Source organism: Lycium ferocissimum, chromosome 7 (assembly GCF_029784015.1).
Source record: "Lycium ferocissimum isolate CSIRO_LF1 chromosome 7, AGI_CSIRO_Lferr_CH_V1, whole genome shotgun sequence".
NCBI classification, from domain to species: domain Eukaryota; kingdom Viridiplantae; phylum Streptophyta; class Magnoliopsida; order Solanales; family Solanaceae; genus Lycium; species Lycium ferocissimum.
The window spans coordinates 45,939,509-45,956,454 of NC_081348.1; the positions used below are offsets into that span (position 1 = coordinate 45,939,509).

A 16,946-nucleotide genomic window follows, 5' to 3' on the forward strand; every position below is an offset into this window, starting at 1 on the left:
GATGTATCTTGTGACCTCTTTCACATGCAACTTTTGACCATTCCCAAACGGCCAAAACAAATACAGGATAATATACCACACTTTGAAACAAAGTACTATTTCTAAGTGTCAATTATAGAACCAAGACATATAGTGGTATATTAAGATGACATGATATATACCAATATTTCTTGACCTTGACACAACTACCATTTTTTGCATCTTTATGTTCTTTCGGATTTTTCAGTAGAATTTCTGTTGTATATGATCTTCCAAAAAAACATAATTTTGAAGGATCCATCACATATCCAAAGACATTTTTAAAGAGTCTGAATAACATAATAGCACGTGCCTTTCGTGCAATTCCTTGTAAAATTTCAAGAATTGTGACCTTTTGAGATCTAGGATTCACTATGGAGGTTTTTTACTTGACTTGAGAATTTTTGTAATGCGCTAACAAATTTCTTGTGTTATTGAGAATTTTGAATGGGAAACAAATATGATCATTGGTCATTATAAAGTCAGCTTCAACTTATTTGAAATTGAGACGTAATAATTGTTGTTGTTACGCATTCTTTGTGTGGTAATTTACGCATCCAAGCTTACCTTTTAGTCCAACGCGCACTAATCACAAAGACAAACAATTCTTTCCCCTTGTCATATTAGCAAAAGCCATATTTTGGATGTGTGGATAAGTGTTGTTACTTGAGTCTATTAATTACTAGTTGAAGAAAATCGCTTAATATGATCAATAAGTTATGTTGTTCGGACTTTTCAAAAATATTGTCAAATTTGTGTTAGATTATGTAAAAATACATTATTTTCGAAAGATCCAACACATACCCAACAACATTTTTAGAGAGTACGAGCAACATGTGCTATTAGGACAGTCTGAATCATGATAACGTGCAATGGATTTGAGCCAGAATCCAGTTGTATAGCAAATCGAATATTTAAGTCACACCTCTCGGAACTTCAACGTTTTTCCATAAAAAAAGACAGTACTTTTGGAACAAAAAGTTAGCTTCCTTTCTATTATTATAAAACTAAAAAGAGAAACTCAATTAATAACACAAGAAGTTCATGCCAAAGGACCATTTAAATCTCCCAATTTGGTTAGTTATTAGTGTCCTTGGCCATTTAAATCTCCCAATTTGGTTAGTTATTAGTGTCCTTGCATTTAGTATGAGCATGAAATAATCTGAATTACAGAAGATTTATAGGAAGCAACCAGAAAATCCCTATCATGTCATTTTGACCATCTACTATATAGAAATTAGAAACCTTTTTTTCCTCAAAGGATAAGAACAATTTTCTAACTCTCTTTTCTTAAGTATAGCCAGCCATAAAAGGCTCCTAGATTTTTGGCTGATTGAGTATTTTAATCATTCTTTGGTCTTGGTCTTTGTTTATATTAGTATTTTCTTTCACAGTTATCAATCATCTTTCTTTTGACCTCTCAAGTGGTCCTTGATTAGTTTGATTTCTCCATCAACTCTCTGCCCCACTCACTTACCACATGAGCTAATTGCATTTTATCCCCGAGTCGGATCCATAATTTTAAATTTATGAGTTCTGAATTTCAGGATAACACAACTTACTAGAGTCGAGATATTTGATTTCTTAACACAAATACAGAATTTGTCTCAAAACTAGTATTAGTTTGACAGAACAACAAACTATATTGTAGATCTGTCCCACTCACTTACCAACATGAGCTAATTGCATTTAATACAAAGAGTCGGATTCAAGATTTTAAGTTTATAGGTTATAAATTCCACGCAAGATAACTTACTAAATTCGAAATTGATTTCTTTAACACAAATACAACATCTGTATCAAAGCTACCGAGTTTGACTGGATCTGGTTATAAAATACACAAAAACCAAGACAAGTGTATGCTGTAGTACTTAAAAGATTATTCTCTCTTCATTTTGTTGTTTACTTCACATACTTTTTCATCAGGAGAGATATGGGAGAGGTGCCAATGGGCAAAGGCCATGAAATTTTGCAATTCACCAATCATGTTGTTCAAGGTAGGTGGTTCTCTCTTTTTGCCTCTTTTCTCATCATGGCTGGAGCAGGTGCTACTTATCTGTTTGGAACTTACTCTAAAGAAATAAAGGCTTCACTTGGATATGACCAAACAACACTTAATCTCTTAGGATTCTTTAAAGATCTTGGTGCTAATGTTGGAGTATTCTCTGGTTTACTAGCTGAAATAACTCCAACATGGTTTGTTTTACTAGTTGGTGCAGCCATGAATTTCACTGGCTATTTCATGATATGGCTCTCTGTTGTTCGCAAAGTCTCAAAACCAAAAGTTTGGCTTATGTGTATGTACATATGTTTAGGGGCCAATTCGCAGAATTTCGCGAATACGGGGGCTCTTGTTACATCTGTTAGAAACTTCCCTGAAAGTAGGGGAAACATGATAGGTTTATTGAAAGGGTTCACTGGTCTAAGTGGTGCTATAATGACACAATTATACTTAGCTGTATATGGAAATGATGCTAAATCACTCATTTTGCTTATAGCTTGGCTACCACCTGCAATATCTGTGATTTTCGTGTACGTGGTTCGTGAAATGAGAGTCGTTAAGCAGCCGAATCAGCTTAGAGTTTTCTACTATTGCTTGGCTATAACAATTTTGCTAGCATTATTTCTTATGGTCATGACATTGGTGGAAAAAGCAATTCATTTTACTCATGCTGCTTATGTTGTAATTGCCACTATTGCTTGTGCGTTGTTATTTCTCCCTCTTTTAGTTTTCGTTCGAGAAGAGTTAGGTGTCTTTCGTCGAAAGAATTTGCCTATTGATCCTCCACAAGTAGTAGTAGTACTAGAGAAACAAGATAAATCTATAGCCTTGGAAACCAAGAAAGAAGATAGTCAAGATACTAATAATTCTAAGTGTTTTTGGTTCAATGATATTTTCTTCAATAAACCAGCAAGAGGTGAAGATTATAGCATATTACAAGCATTGTTAAGTACCGATATGTTGATTTTGTTCGTTGCTACGTTCTGTGGACTTGGGACGAGCCTGACAGCTGTCGATAACTTGGGACAAATCGGAGAGTCTTTAGGATATCCAACAACAACAATTAAGTCCTTTGTGTCACTTCTTAGCATATGGAACTTTTTTGGGAGAATTTTCGCAGGATTTGTATCCGAGACCTTACTTGTTAAGTACAAATTCCCTAGGACACTTATGATGACATTAGTCCTTTTGTTATCTTGCATTGGCCTTCTACTCATCGCATTCCCATTTCCGGGAGCAGTCTACGTGGCATCAGTGATAATCGGGTTCTCATTTGGAGCGCAATTGCCTTTGTTGTATTCGATCATTTCTGAGCTTTTCGGATTAAAGTATTACTCCACATTGTTCAATTGTGGCCAACTGGCTAGTCCTCTTGGCTCATACATATTGAATGTGAAGGTTACTGGACCGCTTTACGATAGACAGGCATTGAAGGATCTTGCGAAAAAGGGGTTAACTAGATCATCTGTTAAAGAATTGACGTGTATGGGGAACCAATGTTATCGACAGGCTTTTGTTATCTTGGCAAGTGTCGTGTTTTTTGGCGCGCTAGCCTCGTTGATTTTGGTTGCAAGGACTCGGAATTTTTATAAAGGTGATATATACAAGAAGTTCAGAGAGCAAGCTGAGGCAACTGAGGCAGAAATGGCTTCAACAAACAGCAATAGGATACACTAAGAACATTTTGAAGAGACAAAAAATTTTAGGATGTACTAAGTAGGGCAAAATATTTGGCCTATGTAATACGTAGTTTTTTCTTGATAATTTATGTATCAATTGATTATGTATCAATGATTTGAAAGGCAAATGGTCTTTGTCTATCTGTTTGTGTATGCATTCATAGAAATATAGTATATTGTTGACCAGTTGAGCAGAAAATGAACATTAAAAATTGTGAGATTTTCTGCAATTTGGTATTACAAATTAGGGAGTTGGCTGGAAATTTCATGACAGGCCAGGTTTGTCTGTTTTTTTTGGAGGCACACAGGTTAAAATAATCAGGCTAAAAGACAGTAGTAGTAGATCATATCCTTGGCATGTCTTTGTTTTTGTTTCTAACGTCCGATAGTTATTGTGGGGCTCTGACTAATTTATATTCACGCCCCGTAAGACTCATTAAAGGGAAACATTCCCTATCATGATTTTTTTTAGGACTTGAACCCGAAAAGTAAACACTTATCTATCATACCACAATAAAGATCTCATCTATCATACCACAATCTTTGGTGGTCCTTGATATGTATAAATTAGTGCAGGTAATCAGTTCCAACGAGCAAAAGTTCAATTAATAGGACTAGTTTTGATCTGGACATAATTGAACGAGAGTTTGATGAGCAAATAAGCCAATCAATATGAGTCATTCAAATGATTAAATATCAAACTTGAACTGAGCCAAATATAAACTTTTAATTCAAGATAGTTTAGATGCAATTTCTTTCGTATAACACTCACTACTTAAACAGGTGCTATTATCAGGCTGTGGGATTCCTTTTTTCAAAAGTCAGTGAAAGATATTAACAATATTTCAAGAAAGTACATAAATAGATAAGTCACCCTCCAGTTTCAAAATTGGAGTTCTTAATAGTTGTACCAAGAAGAGATGTAATAACAAAAATGATGTACTACGTTTGGGGTTAGGTTCGCAGGTCTCTTAAATATATTCTTCAACAGTTTTGATCGTTTAAACTTATCAAAAGTGGGCATTTTTTATTTGTATCAAATGTCAAATAACATTTTTTTTTTTAATTTTTTTTTTTTTACAAAAACTCACAAGTATAATTTTTGTAGTTTCTACTACTATTTGGGTTTAGGTTCACAGGTCTCTTAAATATATTCTTCAACAGTTTTGGTCGTTTAAACTTATCAAAAGTGAGCATTTTTCCTTTCTATCAAATATCAAATAACTTTTTTTTTGCAAAAACTCACAAGTATAATTTTTTTTAGTTTCTACTACTATTTTGGCTTATTTTCTAGAGTTTGGTGTAGCTCTTCAATGTGCAACTTCTGCTATTTTTAGTGTATATTGCAATTTTTTGTGTTGCAATTTCGCAGTTCCCTCAAATCTAACAAATAAAAATAGTTATTCCCTCTGTTTCAAAATAATTATCTGGTTATGACTTAGCACGAGCTTTAAGAAAGTAAAGAAGATTTTTTTAATCTTGTGGTCTAAAACTAAAATTATGTAGAATATATCAAAATTCCCTTTAATTTGGTGGTTTTGAACATGTCATGTGGAGAATTGTAATTAACGAGTTGCCAATTAAGGAAAGAGACATTCTTTCTGAAATGGATTAAAATGAAAAGTAAGACAAACATTTTGAATTTGACGGAAACCAAAATTACTCTTTTTTGGCAAACTTAAAGGACCAAAAGCTACCCAATAATATATTGAGCGACTATCTAAACCTATCCCCAAACAGACCATTTTTATCATTTCCTCGTTCCAAAAATAGCTGATACAAGATGGAAAAGTTGCAGGCCAAAATGCAATTCATCCAAAAAGAAATGAAAAAGAAACAAGGTTTTATTTTTCCCGGGCAAAGCCGAGGCTATAAAATAAAATCTAAGACCATTTGTCTTTTTTTTTTTTTTTTCCGTTCAAAATCTTCATAGTTTAACTAGGCAGGAATTTAAGAAAAAAAGAAAAACTTTTGAAACTTGTGATCTAAAACAAGTCATAGATATTTATGTGGTTATAAATTATTTCATTAAGGGTAAAAAATATAAGTTTTAAGTTAAATTATTTCGAAGTATATAAATGTATCATCCTTATTGAAACAGGTTTAAAAGAAAAGTGTATCACATAAATTATAACAGAAAAAGTAATATTTTTTTACATATTTATCAAACACCAAAAAATAAGTAAAAACCCCACTTATTTCCTAGGAAAATGTTTTCACCAAACACATGTCCCAAAGGCAAAATGTAAAATCAGCAGGCCAAAAGTGCAAATCCTCCAAAAAACAAAGGATGCAAACGAAAAAGAAACACGGTTTTATTTTTCCCGGGCAAAGCCGAGGTTATAAAAGAAATCTAAGACCTTTTGTCTCCTTATTCAAAATCTTCATAAGCACAGAAATAAATACTACCATATATTATACACAGATTAATAGTTTTACTTTTCTTGGTGTATTTGTGCTTAGTTCTTGTATTTGAAGAAATTAAAGATGACAGAAATGGATGAACCTTTGGATTTTGAATTTGAAGAACCCACACATATTAGCCCTATAGTTACCAAGAAAAAGTAAGTTCTTTTTTCCCTTAGAAAACAATTTTATTTGTTTTTCATGTTTGTCATGTTGATTAGATTAAAATATTAGATGATGGGTATCTAGGGTTTGAGTTATAGGTGGTTTAATCAAGTAACTAGAGAGTCTTTTCTAACATTTTTGTGTAAATTTTAAGTGATACACACTGACCCCTTAGTTGTTTCATAATATGTTGTATTATATCGTATCGTATTGTACTTTATTGTTTTGATGAATACAACGATAACAACAATATACTCAGTGTAATCTCACAAAGTGGGGTCTGGGGAGGGTAGAGTGTACGCATACCTTATCCTTACCGTGAAGGTAGAGAGGCTGTGTCCAATAGACCCTCAGCTCAAAGAAAAGCAAAAAGCACAGCAGTCCCCCCACAAAAAAAGAAAAAAGAAAAAAAAAGAAATAGCAGAAGTAAACGGAGCCAAGGCAAGAATGCTAAATGCCAAGGCAAGAATGCTAAATAAAGCATGACAAAGCAGTCTGGAAAAGAAACAATAACCCTCTTTTTCAATTTGTTTGTCTAGTTTTGACTTGACATAGAGTTTAAGAAAGTGAAGAAGACTTTTGAATCTTGTTGTCTTACATAAAAGATATGTAGAATGTACCTAAATGTCCTTTATTTTTGTGATCTTAAACATGTCAGTTGCCAAAAAAGGAAAGTGGCAATCTTTTTAAAACAAACTAAAAAGGAATGTAAGACAAACAAATTGAAACAGAGGGAGTATAAATTTTTTGTTATAAGCACCGAGTAAAATTTGTGAAGTAGCAGCGTAGTTTAATTCGTTGTTGCGAGTTCTTTGTTACTCCCTCCGTCCCAAAAATATTGTCTTAGTTTGACTTGCCACAAAGTTTAAGAAATAAAGGAAGACTTTTGAAATGTGTGGTCCAAAACTAGCCTTAGATATTTGTATGGTTGTAAATCATCTCATAAAGTTAAATTGTTGCTAAATATAGAAAGGTGCCAATCTTTTTGGGACAGGCTAAAAAGGAAAGGAAGACAATCTTTTTGGGACGGAGGGAGTATTATTTTGGTTATGAATCCATGCTTACTAGTTACTACAGTTACATGCATTAACTTTTAAGTAAGCTGGTAGTGTTAAATTCCACGGTGTAAGATAATTGAACTGTTCTTTTATGTATTATGTATTTATTGGAAAAGTTTCACTTGGACTGAGTCTTAGCTTCTAATTCTAATTGAATTAACCTCCAGGCTGTTTGTTATATAAGTCGGTGAGAGGAAAGGTGTAAGAATTAATGTTATGACCGTGGGAGAGATTAGGCGTGGTATAGAAGCACAATCTTGAGTTAGGGCTGAGATACGCCTACCATTATTCGTTCACCTCCATGATGTGTGAGATTAATCGTACACCTCTATGATTGCAATTGTTATCGTAGTTGGTGTTTATCTGAGACAAACTTGCAAAACCATCAGTTACAACATTCTCTTAACGCTGGAAGAACTGCTTTAGATGGCTGAAGGATTTCCTACTGGTAATGAAGTTTACCTTTAGATTTGCAACTTAAGTAGGCATTCGGTGCTAGATGCAATCATACTAGAGGTTTTTCGGTTTAGCCTACTGTTTAGTCTATTACTCCTTCCCAAAGTTGCGTCACATGACTCGTAAGTTCAAATCCCAGGTAGGTTCTTGAACTTTTGGATATCTCCTTGTTCTTATATATCAAAATCAAGGTGCTTTTCTTTACTTGCTTGACATCTTTCCATTCCTTAACATTATATATTGAACAGTTGGTAAGCCATGTTGCTCCAACTTCTCCAGAACACTTCCATACCTCTATAGGGATATCATGTGGACCGCATGCTTTGATGACCTCATATTTTTTTGTCGAATCATTTACTTCAGCAGACCCAATGATACGAGTGTAGCTAAAATTTATGTGCCACACTGGTGTTTGGGGATCTGAAAAATTATCGTTGGGCTCTTTTATTATTTGGACAAAAGCTGCTAGGAGTGAAGTAGATGATGCCTTTAATTTGTTATGTTATGTGAAACATACCAATTGGATTACTTATCCCAGAATTAAAAAAAAGGTAAAAGTTTAAAAAGAACCAGTCCTAATAACAAATGTTAGCTGGTTCTTGTTCCAGACTTTCTAGCAGTCAAGGATATCCTACCGGATTCAGCATATAGCCATTATGTTTTTTCTTTTCTTATTTCCCCTCTAAAATAGTGAATACATAGTGAGTATACATATTTTACCTGGTTGAAAAGTAACACTGGATACAGGCTAGTTTCTTATTCATCTCTTCCATTGTTCTTTATTCAGCCAATTGAATGGTCTTAATGCTGTATTACTGCCTTATGGTTTTTTTTTGTTTCAACTAATATTTCTAGAAAGAAGGTAATCGGCTTAGATGATCTTCTGAGTGATTTCTACCAAGTGAAGAACAACACACCTAAGAAGGAATCTAAACGCGCAAAGATCCAGAAGTCTGATGAGTCAGATGATGATGATACCAGAGAAGCAGAGCTTTATGACTATGTTAACAAATGCCAACAACAGGTATGAATCTTTATTTCCTTTCTTCCAGTTGGGTATGGTTCTCAATTTGATCCTAATGTTTGGCAACATTGAATTTTCTTTTATTTTGTAGATGAATGAAATAAGCACTGATGATCAGATGCCATTATGGGGTCTTCAAGTTTTTGGGGGCCAGGTTTTATCTATGAACTAAGATGAGCCTAGCATTCATTTTTTTCTGATGGCATCTTGGGTTTGAATGAATTGTAATATATAACCTTTCCTGTCTGACCTGCAGAAATCTATACCCCCACTGACATTTCCTGAGCTTAGGAGTTGTGTCCTTTTGCAATCTTTCATAGCGCATGAAGTTAATTCACTGGTTGAACTCAAAACAGAAGAAGGTGTTGTCTCCTTCCCTCCCCTCCCCACCTTTTTTTTTTTTTTTTAAAAAAAATCTAGTGGTATCGATCACAATTATGCTTTCTTAATGAATCTCTATCTTCAGAACGATTCACTTTCTAGTTCGTTCTGCAACACGTTTTGAAAAAAATAAAATTTGAAATTCCATTGGACTCGACTGGAGTGATGTATTATAGGAATCATCCTCTTTCAATCAAAGAGCTATTTCAACAATTCCCATGTTTGTAGTTCGAAAGGAAGAGGATCCCAGGAAATTTATTCAAACCTAATTCTTCTGAAATTTTCTATTCCAATAAACGGCCTCTTACTAGGTGATACTGAGGAGGGTCGGACCCTTTTTTTTATTTATTTCTCTCTTTATGTTGAATTCATCCTACGTATTGCTAAAGAACAAGTTCTTAGAAGATTCAAATCAGTTATTTAATTAGTTTAATCGGATCAACTGTGGGGTTCAATACCCATGATGCTATTGCAGGAGAAGCATTTCTGGAGGGATTGCTTGTGAACGGTTGGCTTTTGAAATTGGTCACTAATGATTGTCGAGTTGAAAAATGCATAGGAGCATGGGCATTTAGTCTCAGTGAGTGGCAATTCTTTCCAATTACCGACACTGAGAAATTATGTAGTTACAATTGACTTATGCCTTCTCAGTGTTATATTCACCAAAAGAAGAGTTGAGGGTGGCAGCATGTGAATTTTGGTGTTCTATTCTGTTACCTAAAAATCAGGTTTTCATCTCTGCACCATGGTGAATAGAATATCATCTGTTTATCAATGCAGATTTCTTAAGTTATTTTTCTCTCCTCATGCTTTGTAAGGTTGATCAAGTAATGTTTGAGATGGAATGGTTGCCGAATCATTCAGAACTGATGCGAGCACTTGAAGTATATGGCTTTCTGTTGGATTCCCCTTTCAAATCTTCAGCCAGCATGGAAATTGTGGATGGAGGTAGACAAATTTTCTACCTTAGCCTGATTTTTCCTGTGAGCAATAATTGTCCTCTGCAAATCAAGCTTCTAGTCAGTGTATAGCTTATTTGCTTCAATCTATACTTTTATGTAGTAACCATAAATTCTTGGCTTGCTAGGGAGTTCTACCAAGAACTATGGGCAGAAGAGTAGTGGGGATAGGGCATATCAGTGGCGGTCTCTCTCATCTATAGGGTACTAAATATTGTGGCGCAAAATGTGTGTGCATATTTTTTCAAATAAGGTTTAAGTTATTCACTTCACATATTGGTTGCTAAATTTATGTATTATAAATTTCCAAAATTTCTGGATCGAACTGGAAATGCGATAATGCGAGCTAGGGCTTGTAAAATGGGCAAGGGTATGCAAGGTACCAACGTAATTTAAGAATCTAGCAGGAGTCTTTATGTTAGTCTCTTAGAGTTTGCAAATTTGGCTTTAGACCTTAAAGAAGGACGAACATAGTTTCTTAGGATCTTGGGATTTCATTACTAGTATAGTGTTATTTAGTATTTACAAAGGCCAATTATCAATTATAAATTCTCACAACTTTATATGCTGTGTCTTAGAGTCTGATTCTGCTGGACCGCCTCAAAATATCAAAACCTGGATAAAGTATGTTTCTGTTTGCTGCCAAGCAAGGTATTTCTAATACTTGATGTAGAGCCATGTTCAATACGAAGTACTTTGGTACCTACTTTTGATCAGAAACATTTAAGGTTATGTCCATCCTGAATCCTGGCATTACCTTAAATCTCAATCTTGCTTTTTCATTTTTCTGTAGGACGACACGTTCAGTTTTCTCAACTTCGGAGGTAGAAGATCTGATTACCTCAGTGATCTGTCTCTTCTTAGACCGGCAACTTCTTGGCCTATCTTTAGTGTTGAAGGATTGCTTGCACTCGCTTATTAGTTTCTTTAGTGACGATGTATTCCATTCTAGCTGTCAGAAAATAGCAAAATCCCTCACCTGCAGGTTCGTTGTAATATACATTTCAATAATCTTACTATTTGTTTGATTGCGTTCTAAATTATTTTAGTAGCTCCAGTATTCAATTGTTTCTGCCCATGGAGGGATCTTATCCCTTTTTTTTTTGGTAAAGAATGGAGGGATCTTATCCCTTCTCCACTTAACTAGAAAGAGAGAAGTGGAAAGAGGAGATAGATTTGGTGGAAGAACCCGACAAGTTGCATATGAATACAAACTTGGAATATACACCTTTCAGCTGGAAAAAAATGCATTTTGAATCTCATTTTATCATTGCTGTAGAGGGTGAAAAAAATTATATGGATTACTTGTCCCTGTGGCTGATTTGCTAAGCATGTTAAAAGTTGAAATTGTTCTATTCTGATGCTTTTGCATCTTAAGTATTAGTAATTGTTATTCATTTACCTGCTTTGGTGGATCTGTAGATTTAGAAATTTCATATTCTTTTAATACTCAATGCATCCGAGTTATATGATTGCACAAGTTATTACTTCAGAGTTCCTACTGATGTCAACTGCTTGAGATCTGTGGAGAGCGTAGCTGGAGAGGCTACTCGTTCCAAGCATCTAAGGAGTGTGCTGGCCTTTCATTTTCTTGTAGCATGTTTTGATAACAAGGTAGCTTTGATGTGCTTTTACTATAATCTAAATTACTCGGACTCTCCAAAATGGCTGCCGCACCCGTGTCGGATCCTCCAAAAATGCAGGATCCGACACGTACCCGTCGACATTTTTTTTAAGAGTCCACGTAACATAGACTATAACTACTACTCCCTCCGGATCAAAAAGAGTGTCCATTTAGCCATTTGCACACCTCTTAAGAAAATACCAACTCCTAGACAAAAAGAGGTAATTTGACTAAATTGCCCCTAATCAAATAGGTATTGAGATTTGATCACATAGCACTTAATAGGTGCAAATCTGGAAAAATAAGGTAAATTCTTTCTTGATTTGATAAGTGGACACTCTTTTTGATCCGTAGGGAGTACCATTTAAATATTCTTTCGGTGCCTCATCATGCTTGTCATCGTCATATATTTGTCATGCCGGGTGTTGAAATGTGTTTACTTCTTGAAGCTAACAATTTTTGGGTATACGTTACCTTAATTCTCATGCAGCTACTTGACGAAGAACAGATTTTGAGATCTCTAACCTCCACTAATCTGAAGGATAAGAATTGTGATATTTTCAAAATGTATATTCATCTGGTTCTGGCAGAGAACTGGCTGTTTTGCAACCCATTGTTAAAAGATAAACCAATAATCAGTGAGATGTGGAGTGCGTGCCTTAGAAACTGTTCTTGTCAAATCACTAGCACAGATTTGAGGTCTTATGCTTCTAAGGTAACAATAAGATAATTCGCCTTCAACTTTTAATCATCTTAGCTGTTTTTCGGACTTCTGCTGACGTTTGTTGCTTTTGTTAGGTTCGTAGTAAAGCATCATATCTTCTTCAAGGCAGGACCACAACATGACTTATTAAAGGTTTATACTTGTAGATTTTGTACTTGTATCTGTCCTAGCGCAGAAATTCCCTACAGTGAATCAGGGACGACAAAGTAACTAACTCTTAGCATAAGATATCGATATGTTTGATGTATAATCTACAGACGTGGGATGCTTTGGCGATTCTTGAAGGAACCAGAAGACTTATTCTAGTAGCTGATAGTACTCTTTCTCATTAGGTGTCCATCTTCTACTGATAAATTTTTGGTATTGATCTGCCTGTTTTTTTTGTCATTCTGGCCCCTCACTAGATGGAACATGTACTCCTATGCAGCTTTGCACTGTACAGCATTACAATTTCGTACCTTTTTTGTGGAGAGAATATTAAGACAGATGTGGTTTAGTGATGCTCTCTTTTGAAATCTGGTATTCTTCTCTTGGTGCTTGTTTATCATCATGCATGAACAAGTTATTTAAATCCTTTCTGCTCAACTGTATCATTTTTATCAAGTTGCTGCTTTATAATTTATTACATCAAAATACCCCTGAACTATACTCGAAAAGTCGATATCACACCTAAACTATACGAGCGACCTATTACACACCTAATATATTCAAAAGTGATATTTTTTACTCCCTGAGAGCTGATGTGGCATAAAATATAAAAATAATTAAAAAATAGGCGCGTTTTATTTAAAATTAATTCATTTTTTCTTTTTTTTAATACTTAATTTATATTTTTTTTAATCCCACCCCCACCCCCAACCCCCACCCATACCTTTCTTCTTCATTTCCCCACCCTCCCCCACGCGTTCCTTTCTTCTTCATTTCCCCACCCATCCCTTCCTTCCAACCCCCACCCGTCTTTTCCACTCCATCTTCCTCTTGTTTACTCCTCTAAATCCACCGCCACCTAAATAGTAACGAAATATACGGGATGAAGGGATTATCAAGCTTCTCTCTAAATCCACCGCCACCCGTCCCTTTTCCACTCGTCTTCTCTCTTGTTTCCTCCTCTAATTCCTCTTGTTTTTTTCTTCCACTTCGGTTCATATATTAAATTTTTTTCTCGTGACAATGGGTACAAATTTGTGAGCACAAACGGTAGCCAAAAGGGCGGGTTCAATAGAACCAAATGTTGGATCCGTGGATTGTGAGGAATTCAATGCTTGGGTTTTGCAAAGAGGCGTAACCTTAAATTTACTTCTAAAAACTTGTCATAACACAACATGCCTTCTTCTTCATAGCAACTTAGGCGTCTTCCCGCACAATCAAAGGTCTTTTTTTCTTAAAAAATTGTTGAATTCAATTTTTAGATATTGGTTTCAATTTAGTGTTTTGGACATTATTATGAGAAAGAATTGATGGTCTTGGACCAGTTCTAGTGGCTAAGCAAAATGAGTTCTTCTGCAATTGGGTTGTAGGTAAACAGAGAGAAAATTACAACGTTTTCTTTGATTTTAGGAGCAATAAACCACAGTCGTCGGGTTTCAGAGATATGTTTTAGAGATCAGTTTGGGTACTTCGAAGTGAAGAGTGGAAGAATTTGGGGGCGGCGTGACGGTGGTGGTGGTGCGAAGGATTTGGGGGGTGGGGGTAGCGTGAAGGTGGAAGGGAAGGCGGGGGTGGTGAAATGAAAGAGGGAAAATTAGTTTTTAAAATTTTTAATTTTGTTAATAAAGTAAAAAAAAAGCAAAATTGTGAAAGAATAAATAAAATAAATAAAAATTAGAGGATTTTTTGACGTGGCATTGACGTGGGACGTGGTACTGACGTGGGGAGAGAGTGTGTACACTCTCCCCTAATGCAACCGTCATAATGTATCTATCACTTTTAAATATATTAGGTGTGTAATATCATTTTTAGTTTAGGTGTGATATTGACTTTTCGGGTATAGTTCAGGGGTGTTTTGATGTATTTTGCCTAAATAAATATGTGATGTGCCATGTTGATTGAAATACAATTACATAATTTTCTACAAGAACGCGCATTATCTTACTATGATTATCGTCTGAATAATATTCTTTGCAGTAATGCCAAAAATTAAGACATTATCATTATGACCATCTAATTATAATATCATATCCCATGCATATATAGCAAACGCTAACTAAGAGCAGGGAGATGGATGGCTTCCTCCTAGCAATTAACGACGAACAATCTATAATCATACATTTGAAAAGCCAATCAACCGTGTCTAAAGAAAGTTTTAGTAAATTTTGGAGTAGGAATTATCCATAACACTGGTGGCATGTTAAGATCATCAAATAAATTTGCCGTCTTGAAAGAAAAAAGGGTGTGGAAGTTGCCATCTTCAAAGTGTATAAGGTCCATCACAAATATTCCTATTGACTTCACCATAACATCTATATAGTATACAGAATTGGCTTTACATCCCGGAAAGTTGGAAGCCAAAACAGACATAGAACTGTGTTTACACAAGAACAAGGCTTCATCACCCAAGTCATCCAACTCTGCAAACATGTACTCTTGGGTCGTTTGGCTTACTACCAACTTGGAAATCTTAACACTTGTTGGCTCATCACTTAGTATTTCACATCGATTAGATATTTGAACCATTAGAAGCTCGTTAGTTGTGGTCTTCACTAGATAAAATTTCGTGGGAATATCAGAATACATAGCTAATGTTTCTCCATTAATCACCTTAAAATCCCAAGTTGTTTTGTTCATGGATAAAACTCTGCCTCTATAAGTGACAACATAGTATCTGTCGTCATAGTATATCACATCATGAATGTGGTCTGGTGATGTATTAAGATGAGGAGTGAAAACCCAGGTGTTACTACCAGGTTTTAGGATAGCCAACCGATAAGGCCAGACCCGACACTTAAACGTCGCAACAACCTCAAAATCATGTGGATTGGTTGAAGGATTCTTGGATAGAGTAACTTTATCGACAGGATCATGAGGACTAGGAAGACCAATTGTCTCACTGGAGAAAGGGTTGATAAGATGGATAGCAAGAGAATCAGACTGTTGAAAAGCCAACCAACCATGAGAAGAACCGCAACATATCTTAGTGGAAGGCAATGTTAGCTCAAGGTCTGAGACTATTTTACCTTTGGTCACACTGTATAAGTTACCTCTATTTGTACTTATAAAGATCGTTAGCATAGGCATTTCTTCGATGGAACTTGAATTGATTCGTTGTTGTAGGGCATCGTAATTATTGGATACAAAGAAAAACCATGGCTTGCACACAGCACTAAAGCATAAGCAATCAGAAACAGAAGACAACTTTCGAAAAATCAAGTCGAGTGTCAAATCCGAAAGCTTTGACCAGTCTCTTAATGTTAATTGAGTATCCATGTGTGCAGTTTATTTTCAATATCCAAATAAATCAGAATATATATATATATATATACACAGAGGATAGTCTTTTTCAAAGAACTTTGGTAGATTAAAGGACCTGTGCTTGCATGGGAAAACTCAAATCTCTTTTTGTTATTCTCCGTCTTCCTTTAAAGTTTGCTTCGGAATTGTCAAGTAACTTACTATGGTTCATGAACTTAGAAATTCACGTTTTTAGTTGTAATTTCTTGATAACAACGTTTACAAATTTTTCATATTTATTAGTATCTTAATGTTTTGCGTTTCCCAAACCTGGCTTTTCAGATTTCTATATTCTCAGACACTTCCAACATCAGTTAATAATATGAGCCCGTTTGGATGGGCTTATAAGTTGGTCAAACCAACTTATAAGCCCTTTTTAGCTTATTGTAGTGTTTGGCTATCAACTTAAAATGCTAAATTTAAGCCAAAAAGTGCTTAAAGTCACCCAAAAATGAAAAGTTGGGAATCCTAACTTTTTTTTTTTGGATGGCTTAAAGCCATTTTCGTTGACCATGAAAATTACTTTTATATCCCTTATATTTTATTTTAATTCCCAAAGTACCCTCTCGGCTAAAAACCCTAAAATTCACATCGTTCCTCATTTCTTCTACAACGCAGCCTCCACCATCTCTCGTTCATCATCTTCTACAACAACCGGTACCTCCAAAACGGGCTCTTTCTTCACTCCCCACTCACTCTCTTTCTCTCTCTAAAATTTCCCAAATCGCCGAGTTTTTAAAAAATGTAAGGTTGTAAATCTAAAATCAATGTTGAAAATCGCTTGAGTTCTTCAAGTTTCTACCGATCTAAGGTATTCTTCTTCCTTATTCTTTGATTTTGCTTTCTAAATTGTAATTTAGCTTTACACTCAACAGATATACTAACCACACAGCATGGTCCAAATTAGTTGGTTCTACAACATTGCTACTAAAAAAAGCTTCATCCGATTACTCGCTTGGTCACTAAACGAGACTTTCAATCTTGGTGACTGTTTGAGTAAGTT

The 16,946-nt window shown here is 35.1% G+C and overlaps 3 protein-coding genes across 5 annotated transcripts; 2 read left to right on the forward strand and 1 right to left on the reverse strand.

The window, feature by feature from the left end:
- Window positions 1–1,587: 1,587 nt before the first annotated feature.
- On the forward strand, window positions 1,588–3,885 carry LOC132065372 (protein NUCLEAR FUSION DEFECTIVE 4). The gene has a single exon (XM_059458743.1). It carries the CDS (start codon window positions 1,952–1,954, stop codon window positions 3,695–3,697), a length of 1,746 nt encoding a protein of 581 aa, XP_059314726.1. The 5' UTR covers window positions 1,588–1,951; the 3' UTR covers window positions 3,698–3,885.
- Window positions 3,886–6,078: 2,193 nt separating this feature from the next.
- LOC132065373 (uncharacterized) lies at window positions 6,079–13,011 on the forward strand. Of its 3 annotated transcripts, XM_059458746.1 has the most exons (13): window positions 6,079–6,263; window positions 8,640–8,808; window positions 8,900–8,962; window positions 9,065–9,170; window positions 9,665–9,769; window positions 9,841–9,917; window positions 10,008–10,137; window positions 10,727–10,799; window positions 10,942–11,133; window positions 11,642–11,762; window positions 12,263–12,487; window positions 12,571–12,628; window positions 12,754–13,011. In XM_059458746.1, the coding sequence occupies exons 1-12, from the start codon at window positions 6,187–6,189 to the stop codon at window positions 12,616–12,618; spliced, it is 1,386 nt and encodes a 461-aa protein (XP_059314729.1). In that variant the 5' UTR covers window positions 6,079–6,186; the 3' UTR covers window positions 12,619–12,628; window positions 12,754–13,011. The 3 variants fall into 3 exon arrangements, with proteins under 3 accessions (XP_059314729.1, XP_059314728.1, XP_059314730.1); XM_059458745.1 differs by having other exon boundaries at window positions 12,571–13,011; XM_059458747.1 differs by lacking the exon at window positions 6,079–6,263 and adding an exon at window positions 6,839–7,923 and having other exon boundaries at window positions 12,571–13,011.
- A 1,765-nt stretch (window positions 13,012–14,776) lies between these two features.
- Window positions 14,777–15,919, reverse strand: LOC132062262 (uncharacterized). Its single transcript, XM_059454865.1, has one exon. The coding sequence runs from the start codon at window positions 15,917–15,919 to the stop codon at window positions 14,777–14,779; it is 1,143 nt and encodes a 380-aa protein (XP_059310848.1).
- Window positions 15,920–16,946: the final 1,027 nt, after the last annotated feature.

What these genes read in the sequence shown, in the direction of transcription:
- LOC132062262 (XM_059454865.1), bottom strand. Translation starts at nt 15,919, where the DNA reads ATGGATACTCAATTAACATTAAGAGACTGGTCAAAGCTTTCGGATTTG.
- LOC132065372 (XM_059458743.1), top strand. Translation starts at nt 1,952, where the DNA reads ATGGGAGAGGTGCCAATGGGCAAAGGCCATGAAATTTTGCAATTCACC.
- LOC132065373 (XM_059458745.1), top strand. Translation starts at nt 6,187, where the DNA reads ATGACAGAAATGGATGAACCTTTGGATTTTGAATTTGAAGAACCCACA. An exon ending in TGAACTCAAAACAGAAGAAG is followed by an intron (nt 9,171 to 9,664) that starts GTGTTGTCTCCT and finishes ATGCTATTGCAG; the next exon opens with GAGAAGCATTTCTGGAGGGA. An exon ending in GCAAAATCCCTCACCTGCAG is followed by an intron (nt 11,134 to 11,641) that starts GTTCGTTGTAAT and finishes TTATTACTTCAG; the next exon opens with AGTTCCTACTGATGTCAACT.